Source organism: Peromyscus leucopus, chromosome 1, assembly GCF_004664715.2.
Source record: "Peromyscus leucopus breed LL Stock chromosome 1, UCI_PerLeu_2.1, whole genome shotgun sequence".
Lineage (NCBI taxonomy): Eukaryota > Metazoa > Chordata > Mammalia > Rodentia > Cricetidae > Peromyscus > Peromyscus leucopus.
In genome coordinates this window covers 85,743,897-85,756,313 of record NC_051063.1, presented here as the reverse complement: position 1 = coordinate 85,756,313, position 12,417 = coordinate 85,743,897, and the positions used below count along the sequence as shown (strand labels likewise).

At 46.9% G+C, this 12,417-nt stretch overlaps 1 protein-coding gene across 2 annotated transcripts in view; it reads left to right on the top strand.

Annotated features, from left to right (window-relative positions):
* Window positions 1-12,417, top strand: part of Iqck (IQ motif containing K) — a 121,968-nt gene that overhangs the window by 52,919 nt on the left and 56,632 nt on the right. For both annotated transcript variants that reach the window (XM_037211119.1, XM_028867801.2), the window contains one exon: window positions 11,172-11,256. In XM_037211119.1, the coding sequence (XP_037067014.1) occupies window positions 11,172-11,256 (85 nt within the window). The remainder of the gene's footprint in view (window positions 1-11,171; window positions 11,257-12,417) is intronic.

The following is a 12,417-nucleotide window of genomic DNA, read 5'->3' as shown; positions in this document are numbered from 1 at the left end:
ACTTTCTGGTACTTGCAGATAGGTCCTCTTTCATGATTTTGCCACATACCCTCTAGTACTCTGTAGTAGACAGCCTTCTGTAGGTTCTGCTGCAGTAACAAATAACCCCACGCCTCGGTGCTCTCCACCATGGACTTTACTCTTTTCATGCGGTGTGCGTGTCATCTTGGGCTCTGCTCTACATCCCATTTCATTCTAGGACTGGGGGTGAAGGGGGAGCCCCCTTCCTTGGCATCACAGAAGAGGAAGAAGAACGATGGCTAAGCCATGCCATGGCAGACACTATGGCTGCTCACATGCCATGTGCTAATGCAAGTTACATACCTGGCCAAGTTCAGCATCCGTCTTAGAAGGAAGTGGCACCGGCCTCAGGGAGGAGCTGAGAGGCGTGTAGCACAGAGCAGGGGTGCCCAGTTCCTTCACAGGAAAAGGAATGATGACTGGAAACAGTGGTACAGTCCACTGTGGACTCTTCCTGGAGTATGAGGAGGGAGTTTCTTCCCTGCCTCTCAGTGGGTGTGCATTACAGCATACCTTGTGCTGGCCTTACCCTTACTCAGCACCATCCTCTTGAAGCATATAGCCCTAACTCAGCCAGCCAGCCAGAGGCCAGGGAATTATTTGCCAGCATCTTCAGAAGGAAACAGCGATTTTTTTTTTTTTTTTTTTTTTTTTTTTTTTTTACTTCAGCCAAAAAGTATTGCCCTGAGATTTAATCAGTCATTAGCAAAAAAGAACTATCGAATTGAGCTAGGAACAAAAGGGTCCTCTGCCCTCCTGGTCTCATGTCTCAGGGGAGAAGGCTCATGAAAGACATCGTTGAAACTGAGGCCTTCAATGAAGCCACGATTGTGTTAGAAGAGAAAAGGTTGCTTTGGGTAAAGTGTTTTTTCAGCCAAATTCTACCCTTGGACAAAACAAATAAAGAAGAAATCCCACCATAGTTTGATGACGAAAGGTGTCTTATGACCACAAACTGAGGTGAAAACAGAATTGTCTCTGTGGCATCTGAGGACAAGTCCCAGAGGCATGACTGCCTCTTTGCAACAAAGTTAACCATGGGATGGGCATGCCCAAGCTTTCAAGGTAGCCCAGCAAAGTGCACACGTTTGCTTCTAATGTTCATAGCTACGTGGTGGTTGGGCAGAAATTTTGTTGTTGTGCCTTCTTGACGGGGTGGGGATGGGGGGGGGAGCCTTGTCTTACAGAATAGTATATTTCTGTCTCAGTCATCACCAAGGCCAATCTCAGGGGGACATCTGTCATCTTGTCTCCTTGCTCTTTCATTTATTTTCGGAGGGAGGCAGGAAGTGAAGCGGCTTCAGGGATTTGGGGCATGCTGGGATGCCTAAATCCTCAGAGTGGCTCCCTGTCATCAGAGGGTTGACATACAGGTGGCCATTTTTCTGGGGCACATGGCCCCGTTTCCTTCCCTTCTTCCTGTTGCTTGTGGAGCTTGTGTGCCCAAGCCAGCAAGGCAGACTCATCTGGGCTCCATGTCATTGCTGCCGCTTATGAGGGATGCATTAGTTGCCTCTGGCTGCTTCACACAGTTACCACAAACTCAGTAGGTTAAAAATCACACACACTTCGTTTATTGTTTTGGAGGATCCAGGTCCAAAATCAGTTTTACTAGCCCAGAGTTGAAGTGTTGGGATGGCCAGTGCCTTCTGGGGGCTAAAGGAAAAAGTCTTGTCTTGATTTTCTAGCTTCTACAGGCCAATCCTTCTACAGGCCAATCCTTCTACAGGCCAATCCTTCTACAGGCCAATCCTTCTACAGGCTACTGTCTTCTGTCTCTTCTAGTCCAGCACTTTCCTGCCTTCCTCTCTAAGGGGTTATAGCACTGAGCCTTCTGGGTAGTCCAGGATCATCTCCCCTATCAAGGTCTCCAGCTCATTACATCTGCAGTTCCTCATGCCACAGAGGGAACATCCATCCCGGGGACTGGGGATTCCATGCAGAGATCTCGGGGGCACAGTGTTGGTAAGCTCTCCATGACTGTAACGGATGTGCACCCTAATCGGCTCGTAAAGGGGAAAGCTTTACTCTGGTTCACAGTGTAGTTTCCAGTCCATGGCTGTTGGGGCCTCTAGTTGAGCAGGGTTTCATGGCAGGAATGAGCAAAACCACTCATCTTGAAGACAGAATATTACGTAGCTTCTCTTATATGTGCAATCTAGACTTAAATATCCACACATGACATGTACCTTAGATTCTTCTCTTGTTTCTGTGATTAAAATATCCCGACAAAAGCATCTTAAAGGGAAAGGGGTGGATATAATTCCAGAGGGACACACTCTGTCATGATGGGGTCTTTTGTGACACTATTCCTGGGTGACATGAGCAAACACCCACTTCCCAGGAGTGACTGATGATAGAAGAAAGCAGGTGACCTGGTGAGTTTATTGGGGTTATTTACTGGAGTGTGGGTGAGGGGCTGCTTACAGGAGCAGAAATAACTCAAAGACAGCAGCATCACCAAATCCAACCCAGCGTGGTGACAGTTCACAAAAGCTGGAAGCCTAGAGCACACTGCACAGCCTTCAGGCAGCTCAGTGGGTCAGAGGATGTCTCCTCCAGGCAGCTCAGGTGGTCTTCTTTGAGGGAACTTGGCTGAGTCTGAGCCTCTTGTAGGCACCTCACTTGGTCTGAGAGTCTCTCTCAGCAGTCCTCACTGTTCATATAGGCTTGGGGAGGGAGGGTCCTAGTGTAGCTGGTCAGTTTCAGGGACTTCCTGAAGCCATTCAGTTGTTTACTTTCTGAGCTTAAGAAACTTTCATGTAGGATGGAATAGTACACACACACACACACACACACACACACACACACACACCCCTTAGAATTTTTCCTGTGTCTTGATGAACTTCCTTTAGTGGATGATTTTTATCTTAGAGGAAACTTGTATACAACATGGGGAAGACATGGCCACCTGCAGGAGCAAGAAGCTGGATGGTCACATTACAGCCTCACCCAGGAAGCAGACAGGTGACCAGAAAGCAGGACCTGGCTGTAAAGTCAGTGAGACACTATCTCCTAAAGAGTCCATGGCTTTCTCTGACGGTGTCAACCCCCTGGGGACCAGATGTTCAGACATGTGAGCCTGTAGGAAGTGGCTCACATTTAAACCAAAGCGCTGTGAAAGCAGAAAAGGGACTCTGTGGGGAGGAAGAGGACCAGTGAAGGAGGAAGGATGGGCAAGGGAGGGAGCAAGGGGCAAATTTAAATAGTAATATGTGGAAGAACATGTCATAATAAAAGTCATTTTGATACTAACTTAAAAAAATCAACAAAACCCCACCCTTGGCATAGCCAGGAAACAAAAGAAAGAGTGAGGCTCAGAGTCTCACACTACCCTTTAAGGACACCTCCCCTCCATTGACCTGAAGACCTCCCGCAGGCCTTTTCTCTTAGAGGGTGCACTGTCTTCCAACAGTCTCACACTGGGGACCAAAGCCTTACCAGGTGGAGCTCTGGGGGACAATCCAGCTCCGAACCAGAGTTGGTCACCAAAGGATTAAATGGTGTCTCTATTCACAGGATTTCTGACGCAGGACATAAGGCTTTTCATGCCAACAATTCTCCATTTCTCTGCACATGGCCACTGGGTGTCCTGCGATTTAATTCCGACCCTATGGAAAGTTATTGTGGATACTGTAGGTCGAGGACCCTCCACAAGAATGCCCATGAATTGGATGCCATTGGAAATAGCTGGGTCCCAGCCAGCCATGCTGCTTTCTGAGGAGTTCTCCCGACCTGGGGAAGCCAGGGATGGATCATGTGTTAGTGGAGGTGACATCAACTTGGAGGCCTTGGTGTGCAAATCTTCTTTGGGTTTGATGTGACTATTGCTATCTTAAGTCAGCAGCTGGGATACCCCATTGGAAGCCACTGGGAAGCTCTTGGGAGGCAGGGCTATTAACATACCCTTGTGGAGGTAGAGGGCTCAGGAAGTTCTTCTGAGATCCCTCCTCATTGTTAAGATGAAAACAAAGTGCAGTTATTTTGTGAGTCATCCAGGCCAGGGTGGGATTTCTGCTGGGGTAGCTGCCTTTGAGGCACCCACGCTCCTGTAAATAACCCCACTAAACCGATTGGCTCATCCAGCTTGACAAATGGGATTCTTGCTTTGGTCTGTTGGTGCTCCCACTAGCTCTCGGAAAAGTCATGTGGCAGGCCTGTATTACTGAATTCCTCTTCCATCTGGGAAGACCCCTTTAATAACTTTTCAGTCAGACTCTGTGACTTCCTGGTCATTCTGGCTTTGGTATGTGTGTGTGATTGTGATGTATGTGGTATGTGCATATGTGTGTGCACGTGTGAATGTGGGCGCATGTCTGCTTTGGTGCATACGTAGAGGTCAGAAGACAACCTAAAGAACTGGTCCTCACATCACACCTTAGTTGAGACAGGATCTCTGTTGTTTGCCACCGTGTATACCATGCTAGCTGGCCGTGGTGTTTCTAGGGACTCTCCTCTGTCTTACTGTAGGACACTGGGATTACAGATGTATGCCACTGTGCCCAGATTTACATGGGCACAGTGTAAAGTCCTTCATGTAGGGCAAGTAGCTTACGCACTGAGCCATCTCCCCAGACCTCATTCTGGCTTTTAAAATGGTCCTGCTTGCTTGCTTGCTTTACTGCTGGGCTTCCTCCTGTTTAAATTGGAGTCTTAGTCTCCAGCCTCTTGGTGGATGTAAAACTTACCCTTCCTCTCTTCCCCTGCCTCAGGGGCCTAGAATGTAGACAAGGGATGCTAGCTCCTGACTTTCTCTAATCTCTGTCTTTTTTGAGTCTGGCAGTAGCTCCAGCCATGTCTGTAGCACTTAGAATCAATTTAGTCACAGGTATCACAGTCACTGATAGCTTCCTGTCACATTCCAGATGTGTAGTGATGGCAAAATACCAGTTACACCTGTGGCTCCTTTCGAGTACAGTAGTTGACCCACCGTATATATAGTTATAGTTACAGGTGCCTAATTTAGAAGCTCGTGTGTTGTGGAGTATCATTTTAAGATGTGTTATACTTGTTTATGCTGTGGAACATTTGTTTGATGATGCAAAGATGTGTTGCATTTGCTTAACTCTGTGACGCTGGATTACTTTGCCTGTCTAAAACATCCGATGATCTAATAAAGAGCTAAATGGCCAATAGTGAGGCAGGAGAAAGGATAGGTGGACAGGTGTGGCTGGCAGGCAGAGAGGATAAATAAGAGATATTTAGGAAGAAGATCTAGGAGTGAGAGAAGGAGGACTCCTGAGGCCAGCCACCCAGCTACACAGCAAGCCACAGATTAAGAAGTAAAGAAAGGTACATAGGATAAAGATAAAAGCTCAGAGGCAAAAGGTAAATGGGATAATTGAAGTTAAGAAGAGCTGGTTAGAAACAAGCCAAGCTAAGGCCAGGCATTTATAAGAAATAGTAAGACTCCATGTGTGTTATTTATTTGGGAGCTGGGTGTTGGGCCCTCCTAAGAGCAAAGAGTAAAAGAGTTTAAAACAAAACAAAACAAAAAAACAACTACACACATGTATCACAATATCACCAGTTTTTCTAATATTTTGGTAATTGTTTTAATATAATTGGTCTGCTGTAATCCTTTGTATCGAATCTTAGTTTTTAAAAATAATATTCTAGGTAAGAATTGGAACTGACAGAGTAGAAGGGGGTCCAAAGCATTTTTAAAAGAAAAGCAAAGATCTGGGTTGGAGTGTAGCTCAGTGGTAGAGCATCTTTAAGATGCATAAGGTCATGGGTTCAATACTCAGTGACGTCAATAATCTAATGATGTTTTGGAAAGGGTTGGACTGGATAAGCCTGATATCCCCAACACACCCTGACCTGAACTTACCCTTGGGAGTGGGAGGCCATTTGTTAAGTTTCCCAAAGTCACATTAGGAAAGGCACATGACTAGTTACAAGTGAGTTAAATAACATCACAATTGGGGTGTATTTTATGAAACAAAACAAAACAAACAAACAAACAAAAAACAAAAAAAACAAGTCCTTCTGTCTTGAAGAGGTTTCCTGTCTCTCTTACCCACAGGGGGAGCATGTGGCCCAGCTGCTGGCTGTTCAGTAGACTGTTATCTGGGCTTAGGGCTTCAGTGAGGAGGTTGGCTGAGCAGCATGCTGTGTGTCTAAGCAGGGCAGTGACTCAGCTGACTGGAGTAATCACTGCTTGTTGATTTCCTGGGGCGGGGATGAGTGAGGAGGCGAAAGCCCTGATCACAGCCCGCTAACCACAATTTCAAAATATGCTGGAAGGCTGCACTCAGAAGTTCTGCATGGACCTCTGAAGAAATTCCTCATGTCACAGAACTCTGGGACTTAAAGGATCCTAGGAGATCCCATCTGAAGAGGTAGTCAGCCATATGTCTGGAGGGAAAATTCCAACAAGACTATTGGACTTCTGCCAGTGGCTGACATTCCTAAGGCTGTGAGGGGGCTGGAGAGGTGGCTCCATCTGTAAAATACTGTTCAGATCTCTAGTACCCGGAAGGAGGCTGGGTACATTTATACACACCTGTGGCCCCAGTACTGTGGAGGTGGGAACGGAGTCCTTGCTGCTCATTGGCCAGGCAGCCAAGCAGAATCAATGGGCTGCAGGTATTTTTTTGAGTGCTTCAAAAAAAATAAATAAATAAAAAAAAATAAGATGGAGTGATATTAAGGAAGACAGCCAACATCAACATCTGCCTTCTATACCTACCCGCACCCACGTGCACCCCTTGCCCCAGATGTAAGTGCCCAATAAACGGTGTAAGAGAGTAAAGCAGTTAAGGTGGAGGGCCACATCTCTTGCCAGATACAGTAGGTGGATAGCACACCCAACCCTAGGCCATTAAGAGACTTTATGATGATGGAAATGGATTTCTATCTGGATCATTCCTGCTTTTATGCTCCAAGAAAACAGTTCATCTTTTACTTAATGAAAGGAGGATAAATTTAATCTAAAATGTAATGTTCAATCCTGAGCAAGCTTTCTTTCTTCCTGCCTGACTCTGTAATTCATACAACTGCACAGAGAAATGGATGAGGACTACCTTCCCAGATCTTTTTAGTGTGTATTTATGAGTGCAAGCATGTGTGTGTGGGGGTTGGGGTGGGGGCTCGGGAGCATGTACCTGTGCACATGAGGACCAAAAGAGAATGTCACATCTCTCAGTGATTGGCTAGGGATGGTGGGCTTGATGCATGGTCCCTGGAATCTGAACTCTTGTCTTAGTGATTGCACACCTAGTACTCTTAACCACTGAGTCAGCTCTCTGGCCCTATTCTCCGTGCCCAGTTCACAAGCATGGTATATCGTCTCAGCCCGCAGATCTTTTACTTTGCAGCCAAAAGCTGCAAAGCGTGTGAATACATTTTTAAATCCACACAATGCACACACTATCAGGAAAACTGGTTTCTGCTCCTCTCAAGATTATAGCATTGATTCTTAGGGTGCAGATACATTTAATTAAGAGGAAAAGGAGGCAGTCATGCTGATCATCGTTGCTAATAAGGCACGTCGTCTTGGAGACACTCAGCAATAGAATGTCTGCTCTGGGGATGTCCAGCTCCAGCCATGAGGGGCCTCTTTGCAGCAACCTCCTCCTGTGATTGACACATTCATCTCTCTTGCCCCTAGCGTCCTGGTGATGAGGCTTGCCTCTTTATTTTTATCTGACCCGAGGCCAGCTGCACTGATTCCAAGATAGGGAAGGACCTGGCGTGGCATCTGTCCCTTCAAGCTGGCCCACTGAAGCAAATAATTCCCAGGCGCTTCACTGCGAGAGCAGATCCTTTTCATTCAGCCTGATACACGCCAGCTCTCTCGCACTTACTCTTGTTTGCGAACGAGACAGCACTGTATTATTTAGCCATGAAAGCCAGGGACATCACTAAAAGTGGCCTCATGTTACTGCCTCACAGGCCTATTAGCTATCTCGTTTTGCCTTTTGCACATATCATTGAGATGCAAAGCAGCTCTGGGTCTCATTACTGGACAAGGCCCTTTGTTGGGCTGGCCTGGCCCCAGTGCCTCGACTTTGCAGTTCTTCCTCCCTCTGGTCCCCAACAGGATACTGGTACTTTGACATTCACCGAGTCAGAACTGAGATATACCTACAGCCAGGGAAGAATGCCACTGAATAGACGGGGACCACCAAATCTCCCTTCAGATGCCAGCCACAGACGCTCCTTTGTTAAAGCAGCCTGACATAGAACTTTGCTGGGGAGACTGGGATAGATGACAGTCCGCTACATTGTCATTGGAAGGTCAGGGGAGGAGTGTGTTCTGTGACTATGGCTTTCCTTCTCTACTTTTTTTTTTTTTAAACGCCTAGGCAAGTGGCCATGCTTTCTTCTATTGTCCATCAGCTAGACTCCACTGCCATGGTGGTGACCTTCTAGCTGTCTCTCCCCTTCTTGGGTCACTCCCTGTGTCTGGACAGCTTGCATTCTCAGTAGGAAGCAGTCAGTGACCTTGAATGAGTTCCCTTTGTCATACCCTCCTCCTCCTCATGCCTCTCAGCCTTTTCAGCCCTAAACACAATGTCACAGCAGCCCTTGTTTCTGGTGTAAAGATTTGATGAAGCCATGTGCTGCGCAGCGCTTAGCCCACAGCCAGGCTGTTGGTGTTTCGATCTGAAATGTATCCACAGGTTCATCTCATGGATACTGGACGCCATGCTTGTGGTGCTATTTGGAAAGCTCTGGAACCTCTAGGAGGTGGGGACTGACTGGTGAAAGTAACCAGGGGAGGGACTTGGAAAGCCATGCTTAGCCCAGGTCTCATTCTAGCTCTCTGTTTCCTAGACAGCTTAGATATGAGGGCTCTCCACCACACGTTCACATGGCCAAGGACTTCATGCACTTCATGGCATTCCCCACCATGGGGAACTGAAACCATGGGCCCGAATAAGCCCCCTCTTTCCTTAAGTTGTTTCTGTAGCTATCTGATCACAGTGGCCAGCCTCCACAGCTATTGAGTGCCTGCTACACGCCTGTGTTGTCCGAAGTGCCAATACCAAGAGGAGCAAACAGGAGACCAGGCTGTGTGCCTAGGCTTTCAGTCCTGTAGATATGGACCTTCATCAGACAAGCACACAGAGTTGTTTCCAAATTTGGCCAAGAGCTAGGAAGAATAATAGGTAGACCCCCAACTTAATCAAAGGATGTTTTAAATATCATTTGAGTGAAAATCAGAAGAGGCCTAGGAGTGAACCAGGAGAAAAGGGTGTCTGGTGCTGACCAGCCAGCCCTCGGGCACATTGGAACAAATGAAGGAAAAGTGTCCTCGTCTTAGGGCAGATGTGACCCCGCACCATGGGGCAGGACTGAGTAAGCGGATCACAGGCTGGGATGCAGGGCCCTGCATCTCCTCTGCTGGGTGTCCTGGAGAAGAGAGCAACCTGCATAGCTATCCTCCTGCCTCAGGGCTCTGGAGGTACTTTTTCAGAGGAGCTGCAAGGCCAGGTTGGCTGGAACTTGGAAACAGGCCTGGTGAGCCTGGGGCCAGAAGTGCTGGGCAAATATCAGTTGGTGTTGGTATGTTACAGTGTTATTCTCTAAGTTCACTGGGGCCAGACCAAGGTCTCCTTAGAAACGCCAAGGTCTCTGGGAGCCATTTTATCTAGTGAGGGGCAGTGACTTGAGGGACGTGAAGTGGTGGTGACACACCACGGATTTCCAGCATTGGACCCTGGGAGGATGGGTGAGCAGGACACTGCCTGTGGGAAGCAGGGCACTCCGGGGCAGATCACTGCAGCCAGAACAGCAGCTCTTAGACAAGAAGAGGCAAAACCAGAAGCAGCAAACAAAAGACCGTCTGATGGGGCTAAAAGTGGAAAGTGAACATTAGGGAAAGGTTCTCCCAAAGCTGTGCTTGCAGGGGCTGATTATCTCTATAGAAATGTCTACTTCATTCTCCGTTGGAGGATGGCCAGCCAGCCGGAAAGCCAGAGCCTGTGACACTACACCCCTAGACAGGGTCTCGGGAACCACACTGTCTTCCTGGCTTTGATTTCTTCTATTTTGGAATAATCTAAAAGCATTTATTCACCCAAACATACTGTATCAAGGCTCTCTCTCTCTCTCTCTCTCTCTCTCTCTCTCTCTCTCTCTCTCTCTCCCTCTCTCTCCCTCTCTCCCTCTCTCCCTCTCTCCCCTTCCTCTTTTTTTCTTTCTTTTTCTTTCTGTCCTGGAGGTTGAACCCAAGGCCTTGCGTACACTAGGCTGGCCCGTGCTCAGTCGCTGAGCACTTCCCAGCCCCCTGCCATACTTTGAGTTTTTGTTTTGAGAGGCCTCACATAGCCTCAAAGTTGATATGTAGCCAAGGTTGACTTGAACTTAGGCTCTTCCCACTTCACCTCTTAAATGGTCGGATGGTGTGTGTGAGCTACCAAGCTGGTTCATGCAGTGCTTAAGTTACCATGTCGCCGGCAAAGGCTGGTGTTCTGTCTTGTGTGCTGTGTCGGTGTAGTCTTGTGGTGATGACATGGATGTTGCATCTTCAAGACCAACGTGTAGCCCGAGTCCTTCAAAGGAAGAATGGGCTAGCCCTGATTTAAGAGCACACACTGACTGGACCTGGGAAGTGGCTCAGCTGGTACAGTACTTGCTGGGCCAGCTTGGGGACCCGAGTTCAGATCCCCAGGACCCATGTAAAAAACCGAGTGTGGTAGTGGGTACGCCCAGAGCTGGGTGTAGGGGCAAACGTGAGACAGTACCTGGTGTCTCCTGGCCAGCTGAACCAAGGAACAAGGAGCTCCAAGTTCAATTAAAAATCTTGTTTCAAAAGACACAGTGGACCATAATAAGGGCAGAAACTGGATGTCAGCCTCTGTCTTCCACATGTGCAGACTTGGATACACATTCCCCCTACACACACACACACACACACACACACACACACACACACACACACACACACAGAGAGAGAGAGAGAGAGAGAGAGAGAGAGAGAGAGAGAGAGAGAGAGAGAATAACAATTTTGAAAAAAATCCCAGATCAAACAGGAAATGCTAACTCAAGCATACACTCTTCCATCAAAAATGACATTTTTGCCCTCTAAGTTGGGGATGGATGAGGCTCTTAATCAGGAAGACTATTATGTTGTCAAAGGCATTGCCAGGATGAAGGATGGATTCTCACAGAACTATGACCATTTTATTGCTTTTCAGCCCCCGGCCACCAATCCCCCTGTCCCTGTTACTGACAGAAGAAGAAGCTGCAATCATCATCCAGTCCTTCTGGAGAGCCTATCTGGTAAGGGCCACCTGTGAGTGTGACACTGAGCATGATTGGGACTTGTTGTGACATGGTGGGCCAGTGGGAAAACAGATTCATCTGAAATTGAATGCTGTTGCTCGCATATAGACTGACCTCAGAGATTGGAGTCTCTGCAAACAGAGAGATTTGAATTTTATTTTTTTAATCAAAACTTATTTTACAATGATCATAAAAGATACATTTGAGGTTTGGGGCAGTTGTAAAAGTGCCTGTCATATGAGCTGAGATCCTGAGTTCATATTCACAGAATCCATATAAAAAACTAGGCATTGTGCTTATAATCCTAACTGTGATTAGGGTGGAGGCAGCCAGATCTCTGGAGCTCATTGGCTACCCAGTGTAGCTTAATGGATGAGATTCAGTGTCAGTGAGAAACCTGCTTCAAAAAATAAAGATAGTCATTGAGGAGACCCCTGACTTCAAACTCAGGCCTACTCATACACTCATGAGTGCACACACAAATACCTTCCAACTTTCTAAAGTTGGATTTGACTGGCCTGTGTTGCCTAAAAATAGTATTGCAAGCCAGACATGGTGGTGCACACCCATAATCCCAGCACTTGGAGACAGAGCCATGAGGACCACAAGTTCAAGCAAGACCACCCTGGGCTGTAAAGAGAGATCCTACCTCAAAACAACAACAAAAACAAACAACAACAACAACAACAAAAAACCATACAAACAAAAACCAAAAGGTAGTATTTCATGTAAACAGAGAGGAATGCACGTTGTTTTCGATAAGAGCGAGAAAATTCAGATAAAGCAAACAAACTTCTGAGTCGCTGACGACACAGTCATTACCAGCATCTTGGGGTCAAACTCAATACACTCGAAACCTTAACACATGGAATGCTGCGGACATGTCACATGGAGAAAATCACCTTTTCTGTTGTAACTGGTTTTTCAAACAATTTTCCTATTTGAGAGGTTGAGATTATTTCAAGATCTCCATGATTACATTCAGTGTTGTAACAGCTGTGGGCAGCCGGGTTTGCAACTTTTTCTGGCCACTTAACATAGGAGAAATTCTAGAAATAGAATGTGTAGGTCAAAGGTGAGCTTCTAAAGAGTTCCTGATCCATGCTGTCATGAAGCCCTTCAGCAAAGATACACTTTAAAAATGGATTGCCAAAGACA